This window comes from Pristiophorus japonicus, chromosome 5 (assembly GCF_044704955.1).
Source record: "Pristiophorus japonicus isolate sPriJap1 chromosome 5, sPriJap1.hap1, whole genome shotgun sequence".
Lineage (NCBI taxonomy): Eukaryota > Metazoa > Chordata > Chondrichthyes > Pristiophoridae > Pristiophorus > Pristiophorus japonicus.
Window position 1 is genome coordinate 278,435,969 of NC_091981.1, and position 21,025 is coordinate 278,456,993.

The 21,025-nt window shown below is 45.0% G+C and overlaps 1 protein-coding gene across 1 annotated transcript in view; it reads left to right on the forward strand.

The window, feature by feature from the left end:
• The window catches only part of xylb (xylulokinase homolog (H. influenzae)), a 295,599-nt gene extending 275,523 nt beyond the window's left edge, over positions 1-20,076 (forward strand). The window contains exon 19 of the mRNA XM_070880117.1: positions 19,786-20,076. Coding sequence (XP_070736218.1) covers positions 19,786-19,848 — 63 coding nt within the window. The 3' untranslated portion in view covers positions 19,849-20,076. The remainder of the gene's footprint in view (positions 1-19,785) is intronic.
• Positions 20,077-21,025: the final 949 nt, after the last annotated feature.

Below are 21,025 nucleotides of genomic sequence, written 5' to 3' on the forward strand. Positions count from 1 at the left end.
GCGTGATTTGGACAGGTTAGGTGAGTGGGCAAATGTATGGCAGATGCAGTGTAATGTGGATAAATGTGAGGTTATTCACTTTGGTGGCAAAAACACGAAGGCAGAATATTATCTGAATGGTGGCAGATTAGGAAAAGGGGAGGTGCAACGAGACCTGGGTGTCATGGTTCATCAGTCATTGAAAATTGGCATGCAGGTACAGCAGGCGGTGAAGAAGGCAAATGGTATGTTGGCCTTCATAGCTAGGGGATTTGAGTATAGGAGCAGGGAGGTCTTACTGCAATTGTACAGGGCCTTGGTGAGGCCTCACCTGGAATATTGTGTACAGTTTTGGTCTCCTAATCTGAGGAAGGACTATTGAGGGAGTGCAGCGAAGGTTCACCAGACTGATTCCCGGGATGGCTGGACTGACATATGAGGAGAGATTGGATCAACTGGGCCTTTATACACTGGAGTTTAGAAGAATGAAAGGGGATCTCATAGAAACGTATAAGATTCTGACGGGACGGGACAGGTTAGATGCAGAAAGAATGTTCCTGATGTTGGGGAAGTCCAGAACCAGGGGACACAGTCTTAGGATAAGGGGTAGGCCATTTAGGACTGAGATGAGGAGAAACTTCTTCACTCAGAGAGTTGTTAACCTGTGGAATTCCCTGCCGCAGAGAGTCGTTGATGCCAGTTCATTGGATATATTCAAGAGGGAGTTGGATATGGACCTTACGGCTAAAGGGATCAAGGGGTATGGAGAGAAAGCGGGAAAGGAGTACTGAGGTGAATGATCAGCCATGATCATATTGAATGGTGGTGCAGGCCCGAAGGCCGAAAGGCCTACTCCTGCATCTATTTTCTATGTTTCTATGACCCTCGGTACCCTAGTACGTCCGGAAGGTTATTTGTGTCTTCCTTCGTGAAGACAGAACCAAAGTATTTGTTCAATTGGTCTGCCATTTCTTTGTTCCCCATTATAAATTCACCTGAATCCGACTGCAAGGGACCTACGTTTGTCTTCACTAATCTTTTTCTCTTCACATATCTATAGAAGCTTTTGCAGTCAGTTTTTATGTTCCCGGCAAGCTTCTTCTCGTAGTCTATTTTCCTCCTCTTAATTAAACCCTTTGTCCTCCTCTGTTGAATTCTAAATTTCTCCCAGTCCTCGGGTTTGCTGCTTTTAACTGGCCAATTTATATGCCTCTTCCTTGGATTTAACACTATCCTTAATTTCCCTTGTTAGCCACGGTTGAGCCACCTTCCCCGTTTTACAGCCAATGAAGTATTATTGAAGTGTAGTCACTGTTGCAATGTAGGAAACATGGCAGTCAATTTGCGCACAGCAAGGTTCCACAAGCAGTAATGAAATAATGATCAGATAAACTATTTTTAGTATTGTTGATTGAGGGATAAATATTGGCCAGGACACCAGGGATAACTCCACTGCTCTTCTTCAAAGTAGCGCCATGGGATCTTTTATGTCCACCTGAGAGGGCAGACGGAGCCTCTGTTTAACGTCTCATCTAAAAGGTGGTACCTTCAATAGTGCAGCACACCTTCAGCATTGCACTGGAATGTCAGCCTAGATTATGTGCTCAAGTCTTGGGAGTGGGGTTTGAACCCACAACCTTCTGAATCAAAAGCAAGAATGCTATCTACTGAACCACAGCTGATCATTAATTTGTTTTTTGCTTGGATGCTGACACATGCTGTGTTTTCCAGTAATGTTTTATATTTCAGATTTCCAGCTGTTTTTCCTTTTGCAATTACACCTAGTTTGTACATGTAGAAACATAGAAAATAGCAGCAGTAGTAGGTCATTCGGCCCTTCGTGTCTGCACCGCCATTCAATATGATCCGCTATCTCAACACCATATTCCCACTTTTCCCCCATACCCCTTGATGCCTTTTGTGTCTAGAAATCTATCTATCTCCCTCTTAAATATATTCAGTGACTTGCACTCTACAGCCTTCTGTGGCAGAGAATTCCACAGGTTCACCACCCTCTGAGTGAAAAAATTTATCCTCATCTCAGTCCTAAATTTCTTACCCCGTATACTGAGACTGTGACCCCTTGTTCTAGACTTTCTAGCCAGGGGAAACATCCTCCCCGCATCCAGTCTATCCAACCCAGTCAGAATTTTATATCTTTCAATGAGATCCCCTCTCATTCTTCTAAACTCTAGTGAATACAGGCCTAGTCGACCCAATCTTTCCTCATACAATAGTCTTGCCATCAGTCTGGTGAACCTTCGCTGTACTCCCTCTATGGCAAGTATATCCTTTCTTAGGTTGATTAAAACGTAAACTCTGTATAATTCGGCAGGTGAGAACTGCTAGTTATGTATCCAGCTTGGTCTTGTTTTTTCTCTCTTTAATTCATTCATTTAATTTCTGGGCTAAAGGGAACAAAACAGTGAAACAGAGGGTGGAGTTATTGTCTTCCTTCAGTTAAAATGCAGACCCAGGTGCCTGTTGACAGTGTAGGATGTGAATGATGACAGGATTGTGGTGAGCCAGTGGCCCTTCTATTACAGAGCCCCTGTTCCTCACCGTCTCAGTTTGTTGCCCGTTATGCGCAGGACTCCTAAGCTGAAGGGTTAAAAAGAAAACTTTAAGCCGATTGACTGCTGTAGTGGAAACGTAACTTGAGGTTGTTTGAGGACATGAGTTGTGTAAAATGGAGTGCACAGCTTTGGCAATACCTGAAAGATGGGGCTCCATGAGGTGCATGAGCAGCAACTGGGCTGGAGCTACAGGAGTACAAGGCTGACTTAATTTGAAGTGACAAGAACCTTTTGGATGACATTTGCTGGCTTAATATCAAAGCTGATTATCTTTAAAAAAAATATAATTACCACGTAATTGTCCTTGATCAGTAACCAGCCGATTTTCAGTGAATACCAGGTACCCTGTAACTGCTGAGAGACAATTTCAATTTAGCAGTTAAGCAATAAGGTAAACTTTACAAAAACAAAAATGCTGCGGATGCTGGAATCTGAAATAAAAACAGAAAATGCTGGAAATCTGAGCAGGTCAGGCAGCATCTGTGGAGAGAAACAGAGTTAACGTTTCGGGTCTGAGACTCTTCGTCAGAACTGGAAAAGTTTGCGATGTAACCAATTCTTGAGGAAGTGCAAGGTCACAGAATGGGGAAAGGGAGGAAAGAACAAAGGGGAAGGTCTGTAAAAGGGTGCAAGGCAGGAGTGATTTAGGAGACAAAAGGGATGTTGGTCAAAAATGAGATAGTAATGGCATAAGTTAGGAAACAAAAGATGAATCTAGATGGAATGTGAAAGGCGGAATTATCACAAGCTGTCATAGGAAAGAGAAAAAAAGGGGAGGTTTGTAACAAAAGGAAGGAAAGGAAAAAAAAATATGGGCAAAGGTTATGGTCTGAAATTGTTGAACTCGATGTTGAGTCCAGAAGGCTGTAAGGTGCCTAAACGAAAGATGAGGTGCTGTTCCTTAAGCTTGTGTTGAGCTTCATTGGAACAGTGTAGGAGGCCGAGGATGGAGAGGTCAGAGTGGGAGTGGAGTGGAGAATTAAAGTAACAGGTGACCAGAAGCTCGGGGTCATGCTTACGGACTGGACGGAGCGGTCTCCCAATCTACGCTTGGTCTCCCCAAAGTAGAGGAGATCACATCGTGAGCAGTGAATACAGTATACTAAATAGAAAGAAGTACAAGTAAATCACTGTTTCATCTGGAAGGAGTATTTGGGGCCCTGGATAGTGGGAAGGGAGGAGGTAAAAGGGCAGGTGTTGCATCTCCTGCGCTTCCATGGAAAGGTGCTGTGGAAAGGGGAGGGGGTGCTGGGGGTGACTGCGGAATGAATCAGGGTGTCGCGGAAGGGGTGGTGCCTTCGGAATACTGGATGGGGGGGGAGGGGAAGATGTGATTGGTGGTGGGATCACGCCGGAGGTAGCGGAAATGGCGGAGGATGATCCGTTGAACGTGGAGGCTGGTGGGGTGAAAGGTGAGGACAAGGGGAACCCTGTCGTGGTTCTGGGAGGGAGGGGAAGGGGTGAGAGCAGAGGTGCAGGAAATAGAATGGACACGGTCAAGGGCCATAAGAAATAGGAGCAGGAGTGGGCCATTTGGCCTCTTGAGCCTGCTCCATCATTCAATAAGATCATGGCTGATTTGAATGTTAACCACGGTGGAGGGGAATCCTCAGTTGAGGAAAAAAGAAAACATGTTGGAGGTACTAGTGTGAAAGGGGGCGTCGCCAAAGCAGATGCGATGGAGACGGAGAAACTGGAAGAATGAAATGGAGTCCTTACAGGATGTGGGGTGGGAGGAAGTGTAGTCCAGGTAGCTGTGGGAGCCAGTGGGCTTGTAGTGAATATTTGTCAATAGACTATCCCCAGAAATGGAGACAGAGAAGTCAAGGAAGGGAAGGTAGAGTCAGAGATGGACCAGGTGAAGGTGAGGGAAGGGTTGAAATTGGATGCAAAATGAATGAAATTTTCTAGTTCAGGGCGAGATCAGAAAGCGGCACCGATACTGGAATGTACTGGAAAAAGAGGTGAGGGAGGGGACCCAAGTAGGACTGGAACAAAAAATGTTCCACATATCCCACGGAAAGGCAGGCATAGCTAGGACTCATGCGAGTTCCCATAGCAACACCTTTAATTTGGAGGAAGTGAGTGGAGTCAAAGGAGAAGTTGTTCAATGTGAGAACAAGTTCAGCCAGGCGGAGGAGGGTGATGGCGGATGGGGATTGGTTGGGCCTCTGTTCAAGGAAGAAGGCCATCCTGGTGGGGGTTGGAAGTGTAGAGGGATTGGACGTCCATAGTGAAAAGGAGACGGTTGGAGCCAGGAAACTGGAAACTGTTAAAGTGGCAGAGGCCATCGGAAAAGTTGCGGATGTAGGTGGAAGGACACTGGACAAGGGGAGAAAAAATAGAGTCGGGATAGGAAGAAATAAGTTCTGTGGGGAAGTTCAGGCTGAAACGATGGGTCTACCAGGAAAGTCCTGTTTGTGGATCTTGGAAAGGAGGTAGAAGCGGGCTGTGCGGGGTTGGGGAACTATGAGGTTGGTGGCTGTGGAGGGAAGATCTCCAGAGGAGATGAGGTCAGTGACAGTCTGGGAAATGATGGCTTGATGTTCAGTGGTGGGGTCATGGTCCAAGGGGAGGTAGCAGGAGGTGTCAGAGAGTTGCCAATCAGCCTCTGCAAGGTAGAGGTTGGTTCGCCAAACAACAACAGCACCACCCTTGTCAGCAGGTTTAATGACAATGTTGGGGTTGGATCTGAGAGAGCGGAGTGCTGCAAGTTCAGAGGCAGGTAGGTTGGAGTGAGAGAGGGGAGCAGAGAAATTGAGACGGCCGATGTCCTGTCGGCAGTTCGGAATGAAATGATCCAGAGAGAGTAAAAAGCCAGAGGGAGGTGTCCAGATAGAGCGAGAATTCTGAAAATGGGAGAAAGGATCAGCTGTATGGGGGGATGAATCCTGGCCGAAGAAGTGGGCACAGAGGCGAAGGTGGAGGAAAAGGAGCTCAGCATCGTTCCCAGCTCGAAATTCATTGAGGTGGGGGCATAAGGGGATGAAGCTCAGGCCTTTGCTGAGGGCTGATCATTCGGGATCAGAGAGGGGAAGGTCAGAGGGGATAGTGAAAACACGGCAGGGGTTCAGATTGGAAGAAGGGATGGGATCAGAGGGAAGTATCTACCAAAACTTGTTGAATTGTTGAAGCTTACAATCCTTGACACCTGAAAGGAAGGAAAACATTTTTCGTTAATGCGCCGGATGAGGTGAAGGATGAAATGAAACTACGAACCAGGACAGCTTAGAGATAGAGTGAGTCGTACTGCTGAAGAGAAAGGTCGAGAGTGTGCATGTGGTGGTGCATAGCGTTGAGTGTGGATCCCAGGATGTGTCAAGAGCAGTGGTTTGAGGAACGCTGAATATCTCGGAGATATCTGTCATCCTGGGTGGATCAAAACCATGAAGAATGGATTAAGTCAGAGACGGAGACAGTTGCTGAGGAAAGAGATGTGGCTGTGAAAGCGAGTTTTGGTAGATACTTGATCAAACACGAGAAGGAAAACAGAAAGCAATGAAGATGAACAAGGTAAAAGAGACGAACGGAAATCCCGTCTGAGGGAAGAGCAGAACTTCTTCAAGGTGGACATGCCTAGAAGAGAAGTAGCAGTGAATTAAACACAAATACAAAAACTTGATTAACACCCCATCCACCAGCTTAAACATCCACTCCCTCCACCACCTGTGTACCATGGCTGCAGGATGTGCCGTAGCAATAAACTTTACGTTAGGTTGTGACAGTTTTTGTTTCTTCCTTATATTGAAATGTCATTATCTTGTTGCCCAAAATTCTGCTCTCAAACAGAGCAGTGGACATTTGCTTTATTCTCAGGATACGGGTGTGTCCAGTTGAGTTTCTGGTCAGTGATGAGCAACAGGTTGTTAATGGGGGATTCAGTGATGGTAAAGTCATTGACTGTCAAAGGGAGGTTGTTAGACTCTTTCTTGTTGGAGATGGTCATTGCCTGACACAAGTATGGAGCGAATGTTACTTGTCACACCAGGCCAAGCCTGGATGTTGTGCAGGTTTTGCTGCATTTGGGCACGGATTACTTCATTATCTGAGGAATTACTAATGGAGCTGAACACTGTGCGATCATCAGCGAACAACCCCACTTCTGACCTTATGACAGCGGGAAGATCACTGATGAAGGGAGTACCCAGCATGTGTGTAGTAGTCACTGTTCAGGCAGCTGCTGCTATACTTGGGCCATCAAGAATATCTGTGCAAGTGACAGCAGTGACGTGCAGCCTGAACACCACCGACCATAACTGACTTAGATGGAGGGTGATTGGAGTGCACATCCAATGGAGCTCTTGTGTTAGCGTAATCGCATCAGGTTGCAGTAGAATCCTGCAGTCAGCCAGTAAATTTAGTATTTCCAGTACAGAGTCATAGAATGGTAGTAGACTATGTGTCACATGCCGCAAACAAACCACGAGCACAAAAGTAAAGTACCATGGTAAATCACATTGACAATGCACAATGGTTGGAATAAACGCATTGAACTTGATTTGTACATTTTGTTGTATACATAATTGCCATTTGTGAGCTCTGCAAAAAATGGGATTCGATGATATTGAAGGAACTATTCGGAAAAGTGTCGAAGGTGAATCGGAAAGATTACTTTTGCATACCTGCATTGCAGGTAGATTGAATGGACAACTCTTGCTTATTAGAAGGTATCTGGCATTAGTGTCTTGCTCGCTAGGTTTCCTTGCTACATTGTTGCTTCTGCAACTAATTCCTCATTCTCATTTTCACCCTTCTGGCTTGCCATGGATTTAGGTTTCCTTCTTTATGGCCTTCATAGCGAGGGGATTTGATTATAGGAGCAGAAAGGTCTTACTGCAGTTGTAAGAGGCCTCACCTGGAATATTGTGTGCAGTTTTGGTCTCCTAATCTGAGGAAGGACATTTTTGCTATTGAGGGAGTGCAGCGAAGGTTCACCAGACTGATTCCCGGGATGGCAGGACTGACATATGAGGAGAGACTGGATCGACTAGGCTTATATTCACTGGAATTTAGAAGAATGAGAGGGGATCTCATAGAAACATATCAAATTCTGACAGGATTGGACAGATTAGATGCAGGAAGAATATTCCCGATGATGGGGAAGACCAGAACCAGGGGACACAGTCTAAGAATAAGGGGTAAGCCATTTAGGACTGAAATGAGGAGAAACTTCTTCACTCAGAGAATTGTGAACCTGTGGAATTCTCTGCCACAGAAAGTTGTTGAGGCCAGTTCGTTAGATATATTCAGAAGGGAGTTAGATATGGCCCTTACGGCTAAAGGGATCAAGGGGTCTGGAGAGAAAGCAGGAAAGAGGTACTGAGGTTGAATGATCAGCCATGATCATATTGAATGGTGGTGCAGGCTCGAAGGGCCGAATGGCCTACTCCTGCATCTATTTTCTATGTTTATGTGAAAGATATTTAGTAAGGCTTCTGGTAATTTGTGGACTAGCATCAGAAAAAATTGACAGTACAACTTACCGATGATTGTAAAACCCCTAATAACTCGCTAATATCCTTCACAGAAGGGAACCTACCACCTCTACCAGGTCTAGCCTACACATAATTCGAGTCTCGCACAACGTGGTTGTCTCTGAATGTCTGCCGAAGTAGTCCAGCTAGCCGCTCTGTTGCTAAAGATAAATGGCAGGGCAATTAAGAATGGACAATAAATGTGGCCTTGGCAGCATTGCTCAATTCCTCAGAACAAATAAAAAGAAAAAGAAAGACTTGCATTTATATAGCACCTTTAATGACCACTGGTCATCCCAATGTACTTTACAGACAATGAAGTACTTTTTGAGGTGCAGTCACTGTTGTAATTTAGAAGAAGTGACAGCCAATTTGCTCACAGCAAACTCCTACAAACAGCAATATGATAATGACTTGTTTTAGTGATGTTGATTGAGGGATAAATATTGGCCAGGACACCGGGGAGAACTCCCCTGTTCTTCTTCGAAATAGTGCCATGGGATCTTTTATGTCCACCTGAGAGAGCAGACGGGGCCTTGGTTTAACGTCTCATCCGAAAGATGCAATCCAAAATAAAACTTAAAGATCGGTTCTGCCGACACTAACAATTCCAGTAAGGCTAATCCATTAAATCGATATATAGCGGCAAGAAACCACTTCTTCCTGCCAGTAATTTTGCAGTGTGTGATAACAACAGGTTAAAGCGCACTGCTCCACGCTCCTGAAATGACTGCAGGCCAGCGCAGCGGCTCATTGTAATGCTGGCAGTACCTTCCAGGCAATAGGTTCAGAGTAATTTCATATTTCCCATAGGTTTTGTTAAATCTTTCATTAATACCTATTCCAGTTATTGGACATGATGAAAAAAAAAGGAGTCTATGTATCATATATTTCTACAGATTAATCTTAAACCTTCTTGCAGATTTGCTAGCAAGGGAATAAATCACTCATCAGACTCTGACAGCCTCACACACTAATCACTCGCTTTCCTACAGGTTGTACAGTGAGAATATGTGTCACTGAGGATCAGGCACTGATAAATGGGCCACGACTTTTTCTTGCTAATTTGGCTTGTGACTTTTGCTGACTAATGAAACTTTATTTCATGCAAATCTAGACTGATTCTTGACGTGATATTTCATCAATTAGTCTATTTCTTGATTACACCGGTTTGGAATAGACACAATCTGTGATTTATATGGGGTAAAAGGGCTTTGTTAAAAAAAAATTGCTTTTCTAACTAATGTTGCATCAGTATGTCATTACTGTGTCAATCAGCGGAGCTTACCAGAGGGTTCTTCCCACTGAATATTGGCTCGTAGTTAATTGGAAAAATAAAACCGAAACAAAATTAGGCCCATCATTTACAGATTCTACATAGGAACCCACACCCCAGCACAGCAATTTCACAATGACGTGAACACATCTGCAGGAAACTGCTCTGGAACAGGATGGTACAATTATATTGTGGTGGGATCTGTTTGAGTTTATAGCCATCATTTTGTTATACAGGTTGAATCTCCATTATCCAGAACTCCCTTATCCAGAACCACTCCTCATCCAGAACCATTCCCGGCCACCGGGTGACACATGCGAGGAGCTCCGACATGATCAAATTGAAGTCCTTCCTCGCTGCCGACTCCTGCAATCGCTGGCCTGACCCCGCGATCCACAGCTCCCCCCCCCCCCCACAATGATCTCTCTGCTGCACTCCCAGCCCCAAGCCAACCAGCTCTAATATCCCCTTGCTCAGTACCTGTACCATCCAATTTAACGTGATCACCCCTCGTCCAGAAAAATCCCTTATCCAGAACAGGCCAGGTCCTGAGGCTTCCGGATAAGGGAGGTTCGATTTGTAATAAAAATATTGTGCCTGTGCACTCCCATGGTGTGGGCAGCGCTGTGTTTTGCAATATAACCCCAGCCCCTATTTTGAACAGATTATAGGCACAAGAGAAGCTTGCCCAGAGATTTGGCTTTACCTCACATTCGGCTAGGGATTGCAAATCCAGCAAGGGAGCAACTCTGAAAGGGCTGCAGTTTGTCATAAAAAGGGAAGTTGCATGACTGTTTACGTGACATCACGGGGACATGTATTCAATGCTGCTCACTTTGACGCCAAGAGTTGGAATTCCTGCTGCAGGAGGTGCATTGGAAGAGGTAGTTCTATTTGGACTTGAAGCTTAGCCTCGAGTAAAAGCCCAGGTACCATGGAGCGTGGAGGCAGGTCACCGACCAAGCCAATTCAGTCATTCAGCTGGCCGCAAATGAAGGAGTATATTGCTATCAGCATGAAGATGAATGTAACTGCATTCCTCCATTTTGCTCGCATTTCTTTTGGGACATGGTGCAAACCTAAATTGGCAACTTCCACTGATCTGGGAGGTATCATTTAAAGTACTGCACACAGTACTCTTTTGCCTAAGCTAGATTGACACGATTATCTTAAAGGTGGAGGTGGAAGCTGAGGACCAACAAACAGATGTTGGTGTGTTATAAGAACATAAGAAATAGGAACAGGAGTAGGCCATACAGCCCCTTGAGCCTGCTCCGCCATTCAATATGATCATGGACTCAGCTCAACTTCCCCGTCCGCTCCCCATAACCCCTTATCCCCATCAGATGAAGATGCTTCTCTGTTTAATCTACATATAGACTGGGCAAACCAAATTTGCAGTAATAATATGGAGAATGAATTCATGAAATGTATATACGGTAGTTTTCTAGATCAATATGTTGAGGAACCACTAAGGAGCAGGCTATTTTAGATCTAGTATTGTGCAATGAGAAAGTGATTTAGTTAAAGCCGAAACTAAGGTCTTAAATCTAAACAAAGGAAACTGTAGGTATGAGGGACGAGTTGGGTAAGATAGATTGGGGAACTACATTAAAAGGTATGACAGTAGATGAGTAATGGCTAGCATTTAAAGAATTAATACATAATTTACAACAAATACACATTCCTTTAAGGCACAAAAACTCCATAGGAAAAATGGTCCAACTGTGGCTAACAAGAGAAGTTAAAGATAATATTAGATCAAAGGAAGAGGTGTATAATGTTGCCAAAAAGAGAAGTAAGCTGGAGGATTGGGTGGATTTTAGAATTCAACAAAGGAGGACCAAGGAATTGATAAAAAAAAAGGGAAAATAGAATGTGAGAGTAAACTAACAAGAGACATAAAAACAGAATGTAAAAGCTTCTATAGGTATGTAAAAAGGAAAAGATTAGCAAAAATAAATGTGGGTCCTTTACAGGCTCAGACAGGAGAAATGATAATGGAGAATAAGGAAATGGCAGAGAAATTAAACAAATACCTATGGGTCGAAATTGGGTGCCGCTGCTTTTGAGATGGTATCACCGCCTTTTGCTGATCTTACCACCGGCGCAGCCTCAAAGTCCTAAATTCAGTTTTTACACCTAAAGATGAGAGAGTAGCGCTAAAAAGTGGCATTGCACACTCATCCTCAGGCTGGACCTCAGGAGGCTGACTGAATTTCCTGACGGGAGGCTGCCGGCGTGCTGGAAAAAAAACGGGAAGAAAAAAAAGGACTAAAACTTCTCCGATCCACACACACACACTTCCCCACTCTTAAAACTAATGAAAACATGCAGAAATAAATAAAGAGAAAAACTTGCTTTCCTTTCTGGGCGATTCTGCCCGAGATCCGCTCTTTAATGACAACTTTTTCCTCGCGGTACGGCAGCCGTACAAAGCAAATATCGCAACAGTGGCATCAAAGAGGCATTGTACGATGGATGACATCACCTCGTGGGTGGCGTTAGCCGGCACAGCGTTGCCTCTTGGCACCGCTGCTAAAGAACCGACTCAATTTAGGTCGAGGCGTCGACACTGCTGACTGACAACAGTAGGCCTTTGCCGCCCATTTACCACCGGCAGTAATGGGAGGCGTACAAAACTCAATTTCGATCCCTTTGTGTCTGTCTTCACAGAAGAAGACACAAAAAACCTCCTGGAAATAGTGGAGAACCAAAGGTCTAATGCGAATGAGGAACTGAAAGAAATTAGTATTAGTAAAAAAATGGTACTGGAGAAATTAATGGAACTGAAAGCCGATAAATCCCCTGGTCCTGATGGCCTACATCCTAGGGCTTTGAAAGAGGTGGCCTAAGAGTTAGTGGATGAATTGGTTGCCATGTTCCAAAATTCCATAGATTCTAGAACGGTCCCGTGGATTGGAAGGTAGCAAATGTAACCCTGCTATTTAAGAAAGGAGGGAGAGAGAAAACGAGGAACTACAGACCAGTTAGCCTGACATCAGTAGTAGGGAAAATGCTAGAATCTATTATTAAGGACGTGGTAACAGGGCACTTAGAAAATAATAATAGGATTGGGCAGAGTCAACACAGATTTATGAAATGGAAATCATGTTTGACAAATCTGTTAGAATTTTTTGAGGTTTGGTTAACGGACAGAAAACAGAGAGTAGGAATAAACGGGTCATTTTCGGGTTGTCAGGCTGTAACTAGTGGGGTGCCGCAAGGATTAGTGCTTGGGCCCCAGCTATTCACAATCTATATCAATGATTTGGATGAGGGGACCAAATGTAATATATCCAGGTTTGCTGATGATACAAAGCTAGGTGGGAATGTTAGTTGTGAGCAGGATGCAAAGAGACTTCAAGGAGATATAGACAGGCTAAGTGAGTTTTGGCCGCCCCATGCACTGTCAAATGGAATATAATGTGGAGAATTGCCCACTTTGGCAGGAAAAATAGAAGAACAGAGTATTTTATAAATGGTGAGAAATTAGCAAATGTTGGTGTTCAGAGGGACCTGGGTGTCCTCGGTTTAACGTCTCCTCCTCTACACTGCCTGCCAGCCCTTTCTTAGTGCAGTGAGTGGGCAGCACTGTCTCACCTCTTGAGTCAGAAGCAAGATTTGTATTTTTGGATATTAAGGGACTCAAGGGATATGGGGACAGTGCAGGCAAGTGGAGTTGAGGTAGAAGATCAGCCATGATCTTATTGAATGGCGGAGCAGGCACAAGGGGTCGAATGGCCTACTCCTGCTCCGAATTCTTATGTTCTTATGTACACGAATCACTGAAAGTTAACATGCAGGTACAGCAAGCAATTAAGAAAGCAAATGGTATGTTAGCCTTTATTACAAGAGGATTTGAGTATGAGTAAAGATGTCTTTCTGCAATTATATAGGGCCCTGGTGAGACCACACCTGTACAGTTTTGGGGGCCAAAATTGCCCACCGCCGGAAACGAGGCGCAACTTCCGGTTTCGATATGTTTTGGCCGCCCCATGCACTGGGGTGGCCTAGCCGTCGAAATTCAGGGAATTTTTTTCGAACGGGGCGGAAGTGGCCTCATTTTGGAGGAGGCCAGAGTGGCAGTCAATAGCGGGGTGGAAGTGGGGGCAGGCGGAGTAACCAAGGCTGTCAGTCATCAGCACCGGCGCCTCACAAAGTCTTTCCCCTTCAGTAAAAGGGAGATCCGCCGTGAACTCTGCAGCCACTTTAGTGGCAAACACTGGGCTACCTGTTGGCAACCCAGCCGAACGTGCGGCCATAATTGTTGGCCTGACCTGGTAGTCGACCGACAAAAAAAATGAACATGGCAGCCGCAGCAGTGTGCCGTTCTCTTTAAGGGCGGTCGCACTGCCTTGGCACAGAGAGTGTACTGACAGCAAAAACTGTTGGGGGCACCAATTGGCAGTGGGGCCGCTCCTGCGGGGCAATATCGAGAAAGGGGCAATTTCTCAAGGGGCAATTTTGCGAGGGAGTCCCCGCCAGTCGGAAAGGGGTCGGCGCATGCACGCTGCAACGGGAAATCGGTCGGAGTGGTCCCAGACACCGCTCCAAACCTGAGGTAGGGCAATTTACAAAGTGGCGGCCCCTCCGCAGAGAGTCGCCGGCCATTGAAATAGGGCTAGACAGGGTACTTGCAAGGAGGCTGTTTCCCCTGATTGGGGAGTCTAGAACCAGGGGTCACAGTCTCAGCTAAGGGGTCGGCCATTTAGAAGTGAGATGAGGAGAAATTTCCTCACTCAGAGAGTGGTGAGTCTTTGGAATTCTCTACCCCAGAGGGCTGTGGATTCCCAGTCGTTGAGTATATTCAAGACAGAGATCGATAGATTTTTGAATATTAAGGAAATAAAGGGATATGGGTATAGTGCACGAAAATGGAGTTGAGATAGAAGATCTCATTGAATAATGGAGCAGGCTCGAGGGGCCGAATGGCCTACTCCTGCTCCTAATTCTTATCATCTTATGTTGTTACATGCTTCTCAGTGGAATCAACAGTTATAGTTACAGATTTGCTGGAGAGAAAATAATTGGTAGTCTCATACACTGATAAATAGTTTCCTAGAGGTTTGATGAACCTCCTGCAGCAAGAGCCATTTGTCCAGTGTTTCTTATTCAAATAATGAGAGCATTGTGGACTGCCACATAATGAAGACATCATGGCCTATTTCTGGATAACGGCTACTTATTTGCATAGAAAGATACAGCGCAGAAGGAGGCCATTTGTCCCATGTGCCTGTGCCGGCTCTTGTAAAGAGCGATCCCGCTCCCGTGCTCTTTCTCCAGAGCCCTTCAAGTATTTATCCAATTCCCTTTTGAAAGTTACTGTTGAATCCACTTCCACCACCCTTTCAGCCAGTGCATTCCAGATCATAAAAACTCGCTGCATAAAAACAATTCTCATCTCACCTCTTTTCTTACCAATTGCCTTAAATCTGTGTCCTCTGATTACTGACCATTCTGTCACTGGAAACATTCTCCTTATTTACTCTATCAAAACCATTCATGATTTTGAACACCTCTATTAAATCTCCCCTTAACCTTCTCTGCTTCAAGGAGAATAACTCCAGCTTCTCCAGTCTCTCCACATAACTGAAGATCTGCATTCCTCGTTCCATTCTAGTGAATCTCCTCTATACTCTCTCTAAGGCTTTGACATAATGTTTCAGTGGTTAGATATCACCAAACATTAATTGAGTGAAAACCTTTTCTCTTCTTGAAGGCCATGGGATTGATATGTATATGTCCATGTGTGGCTCTTTGCATTCAGGTGAACCCCCTTTCAGGGCAAGCTGTGCATCTTGTTCAAATGAAAGTGATGCTGCAAACATAGCTGTTGAAATTTCCCTGGGACATGTGTGCACTATAGACTGCCTAATGTGACAGATGCCTCCTGTGTCCCTCGGAAGGACGTGGTCACACGAAAGCTCCAAGCTGTGGTAACCTTCACGTCTACGCAAATTGGCTGCCGTGTTTCCCACGTTACAACAATGACTACACTTCAAAAGTACTTAATTGGCTATAAAGCGCTTTGGGACGTCCCGAGGAATGAATGCCGGTCTTTATACGGGAACAGCTGCCTCAGATCCAGATGCAGTGTGTAGATTATTGGCCTGGAAATTGCACAATTTTGTGGCGTCTGTCTTCTGAAGCGGCAAAGGAAAAACTCGAACAGCAGATCCTGGGGTAGCACAGTGCGTGTGGCCAAAATGTATCTGACTACGCCCCCCCCCACTCCCTCCCCCATAGGGATGCCTCCTCTTACCTCTTTGTAAGGTGCCATGTCAAAGAATGAATGAATAATGAAGAAGTGTGGTGGAGGAGTGGAAAACCCAAAAGGTGCAAAGCTGGGGGTCTTCTCAGAAAAGCCAAACTAACTGCAGCTAAGAATACCTAAAAATGCAAAAACAAATTCAACTTGCCCTCTCCCTTCAGGTGAGCTCCTAGACATTCCTTCCAGTGCAACCTTCCAGCTAAAGTTTTTATAGGTGAGGCTTATGCACTGAAGTCATACCTGAAGTTGTAAAATTTGGGCTGCAAAATTTAAGAATACTTTTGCTTATTTTAATGACGCTGCACATACTGGTAATGTGGCCTTCATTTTTTTATCCCCAAATCATGGATTGCAAAATGAGACCCCCATGAATTGGGTACAGGAGGTCAGGTCCATGACTTTGGAACATCCGCCAATTGTGTCTGAACCTCTGCCAGTGGCATGGAGTTTTGTAAAATCAGTACTTACAAGTCTATTGGATGCCCACTGACATTCTGTACTGCAACACTCGTACAGCTGCCGGTTAATAAATATCTTAAAGTTAATGTACTGATCAGTGATGCAGTTGAAATGCATTTTTGCAACTAATTTCTGATGTGTTCTATGCTTGAGGCGTGACATTAAAACCTGTCAAAGTTCTGTATGCAACAGGTCATTATTTAAGGTACAAGTATGAGTAACTGCAAGTCCAAATGGGTACACAATGTTTGCTCCAGAAACTGTAGAGTATAGCATAGACTGAATCCTCGGCCGGAATCTTACTGTTGCGAGAGCGAGTTTGGAGGCGGACCACTGTCAAACTGGCCATGATTGACAGCGGGGCGGCTATCCGCTCTGAACCCGCTTCCTTGTGAATTTCCTAAGTGCCGGCTCTGCCTGCGGTTTGCAGACCTGGAACTAAGCAGCGTGTCAGGCAATTGAGAAGCAACTTAAAGCTACTTAAGCAGCATTTTACCAGGTCCTAACCATTTTACCAAGTTTTTTTATGAGGTTCCCATCCCTTGGGAATTACGTCAGGTAAGTGTGTCGGTTTCTCAACAACTCTGGATTGGTTTGAATAGTTGATATCTGCAAGAGTGTAATAAAAGCTACCATTTCATAGCTGTTCAATTTCCAATCTTAGAAGTTGGAACCTTTAGGATTTGGAATACTCCTTTCAGCTTTATGGCAGTTTGAAGTGTTTGCAGTGAACTCTCTATCCAGTGTCATCTCCTTTGAGCAACCTCTCTTCTGTCATCCCAACTTCAGCTGGCATCTATTCCATCAGCATCGGTGTCCTTAAAAATATTTCACCATGATCAGCCCCAACACCAACATCACTAAACACACCAGCACCATCAACAACAACACCGACCTTCTCCGCAATCACCTGATGCTGCACAGGACACAGGGCATCAGCACCTGACCACATTGCTGCCCGGGGTGCCAGGGATGGCCTCACCATGGCCACATTTACGACACGATGTTGTACACCCTTGCTGCCACATGATGCGCCAGGTTGGCACCACCCCACACTAACACCATGAAACATTCCTACAATGCCCAAGCTATTCCTTTCACACACATCACCTTTAGGGGGTGGGGTACCGTTATGTTTTGCCACCATTAAGCCACTTCAAAAGGTGCACACAAATCTGTCCAAGAAGGCAAAGTGATGAAAATAAAGATTTCAATGTTTTACAACACATTAACAGAAACTTTACATGAACACTGACGATAACACCCAAGTGCCTACCCTTGTGTGTTAATAGTTGGTATGATTGGACAAGGATGAGGGGTGAGAATGAGGGGTGGCCAGTGAGATGGGGATGTGATAATGTAGATATAGAGAGGGATGGTGGAGGTGAAAAGTCAATTGGTGTGAGTAAGGATGTGCAGGAGTAGGGTAGGGAAGACAGAGTGATGGGGATGTGATGAGTGGTACAGCAGGATGAGGTTGAGTGTGGCTTTGCAGTAACGTTTCATGATCCACTGAGATCATTGAAAGGTTTGCGCCACTACAACCTGGTCCTCCTGACCACATCCCTGCTTGTGCCCTCTTGTGCACTGTACAACCAGGCTGCATTGGTTTGCTGGGGACATCTCTTCCGCCCATTGGAAGAGAAGAGAACCTCCCTGCATGTTATGACTCCCCCTCCATAAGCATCTGGAGGGAGTCATGGGAGAGCCTTGGTGCCGTGCATCTTTGTACAGGGTTTGCAGCTCATCAGTGCTGCAGAACACTGACTGCACAACTGTCAAAATGAATGTGGGAATGGTCCCTTTAAGGAAACCGGCTGAAGACGCGTCATCAAATTACATCATCAGACCCGCTTCTTTTTAATTGGCCACGAACCTCGCAGGGCGGGCTTAACAAGCCTCTGCCACGTAAAATCACTTGGACAGGCGGATGAAGAAGGGAGCGAGGTTCCAGTTCACACCAAAGGTCGCCCGCTTCGCCTCGCTCCCAACCCGGTATGAAAAATTGCAGACCAAGAGTGCGGAGTATAGTGAGTACATGAACAGCGTCTGGGTTGCAAGGCAGGTTTTATTATTAGATTCACCTTGATCAGCCAAATCAAGGTTGCCGAAAATGTAATGCTAGTTCTGGATTTCAAAAGGGGTGGATTTGAAAGATGGCAGAGGACTTGAATCGGGCCAATTCCTCTTCCTGCCCTCTCCAAAGTACGCGGTCTGTGCAGCCGTTGACAGCACGTAAAGGCGGCAGAAAGCGGTGGTGAGCTATAAGCTGTAAAGTAAACAGCTGTTGAAATAACTGATTACTGTGGAGAACTCTGACTGTAATTGGAGTGGAAACTGCATCAAATCTCCCCCGTGGTTAGTCAAACATTACAGCAGTAAATACTTTAAAAATAAGTTTAAAAACTGTACTACAGTTGTAAGAATCTCAGGGGAAAAAAATCAAAGCTGCATTTCCTTAAATTTTATACATTGGGTTTTCTAGTTTAGGAACTGATAAAATAATATGCAAAGATTTGAAGTTTGTTTTTAAAAGGCCAAGAATTAAGGAAATTTAATACCATACTCTCATCAAGGTTTATGTTTCCCTCTTTTTAAAATTTATTTCAATTGATTTCTCAGTTTAACGACATCTGTGCCACTGTCTTTGGGGGCAAAATTGCCCCGTGCCCCGTTTGGAGGCGGTAACCTTCCAGACATTTATTGTCACTTCCCCCAGGCGATAACCTCGTTGTGCCCTATTAGCACCCCCGAAGGCGCTAATGGGGCTATAAAAAGGGGCAATTTCGCCCCCTTTATGTGGTGTTTACAGTCACAGTTCCTCCAGATCAGAGCCTGTGCTTTAAGACCTTCCCCTATGTGATATGCAGGCCAGTGCACTGTCACTGTTAGCTGCAAGACACTGTATCCCCATCCCCCTCCAACAGTTTGCTGGAGCACAATCATCCACACAGCAAACAACTGGAGGTGAAACATCTGTGGACCTATGGAAGCCAGCGGAGGTGGCAGTACCAGGCAGTCTGCCGCTCATTTGTGGACCACACACAAGACCCAGACAAATATCCGAGAAAGTAAGAGGGGAGCCATGGATAAACAAATGCCCCGTGATGTGCCACAACGCACAGTGCTCCAACCCTACAAGGGCCATCAGTGAACTCGATACCTCCTGACCCAGCAAAACCCAGCAGTCCTCACCAAATTATCCCAAACAGCACATTGCCTGAGAAGGCTGCACCAATCCTTTGGACGTGACCTTCGGCATCCAGCTGATGCTACCGCCAGACAGAGCACATTGCACAAGAGATTCTGCGCTCTACTCATTCAAATTGGCCGGCAGCACCAAAATAACAGTGCTGCCTGCGCTCTCTGCGGACGGCTGTTAGCCTTGGCCCATGGTGGCACCGCCTGTTTGCAGGCTTAATCGAATTTCTAGGCCAGCAGATTGTAGGAGGAGGGTAAGGAGATCCTGGGAAAGGATAAGTTCGAGCAGCAGCCTTTGCAACAAGCTTTGATTTCAGCACAGGGTCCATGAAGCACTGTCCTATTCCAGTCTCGGATGAACTTGGGCTTTATAGAGTGAAGAATCTGGCTCCAAATAAATGGTGACGTTATCTTGTTTTGATGGAGCACTTGTGTGAAATCTAATTATGCATTTTATTATTGACAGGGCAAGTGATGTGAAAAGTGTGCAGGATCAGACATCGATTTATTGTTTTCATTTTTTTTCCTCAATTGTTTCCCCTCTAGGTATATGGACCAATTGTGGCACGGTATATGGAGCTAGAAAAGTTGGTGCGGAACAGCTGCTGAACAATGAAGAACTGATCTGGATGAATCATAGAATCTTACAGCACGGAAAGAGGCCATTCGGCCCATCATGCCTGTGAAAGAGCTGTCCAATTTAGACCCACAACCCAGCTTTATCACCATAACCCTGAAAATTAGTCCTCTTCAAATATGTGTCCAATTGCCTTTTAAAAGTCTCAATGGAATGTTATTCCACCACTCTTTCAGTTAAAGCATTCCAGATCTTAACAATGCTCTGTGTGTTGAAATTTCTCCTCATTTCCTCTCTAATGCTGTTGTCAATTATTTTAAATCTATGACCTCTAGTTACTGACCCACTTGGTAGAGGAAATAGTTTAACATAAGAACATAAGAAATAGGAACTGGAGTAGGCCATACGGCTCCTCGAGCCTGCTCCGCCATTCAATAAGATCATGGCTAATCTGATCATGGACTCAGCTCCACTTCCCCGCCCACTCCCCATAACCCCTTATCGTTTAAGAAACTGTCTATTTCTGTCTTAAATTTATTCAATGTCCCAGCTTCCACAGCTCTCTGAGGCAGCGAATTCCACAGATTTACAACCCTCTGAGAGAAGAAATTTCTCCTCATCTCAGTTTTAAATGGGCGGCCCCTTATTCTAAGATGATGATTGATGGATGTTTTTGTGACTGGAAAGATGTTTCCAGTGGGGTTTTTGTGGTATATATCAACGATTTAGATTTGAATATAGGAAGTATGATTAAGAAGTTTGCAGACGACACTAAAATTGGCTGTGTGGTAGATAATGAAGAGGAAAGTCATGGCTGCAGGAGGATATCAATCTACTGGTCAGATGGGCAGGGCAGTGGCAAATGGAATTTAATTCAGAGAAGTGTAAGATGATGCACTTTGGGAGGGCTAATAAGGAAAGAGTATACACATTAAGCGGTAGGCGACTTAATAGTGTAGATGAACAAAGGGACCTTGGAGTGCTTGTCCACAGATCCCTAAAAGTAGCAGGCCAGGTAAATAAGGTGGTTAAGAAGGCATATGGAATGCTTGCCATTATTGGCCAAGGCATTGAATATAAGAGCAGGGAGGTTATGCTTAAATTGTATAATACTTTGGTTAGGACACAGCTGGAGTACTGCTTGCAGTTCTGGTCGCCGTATTATAGGAAGGACGTGATTGCACGAGAGAGGGTGCAGAGGAGATTTAC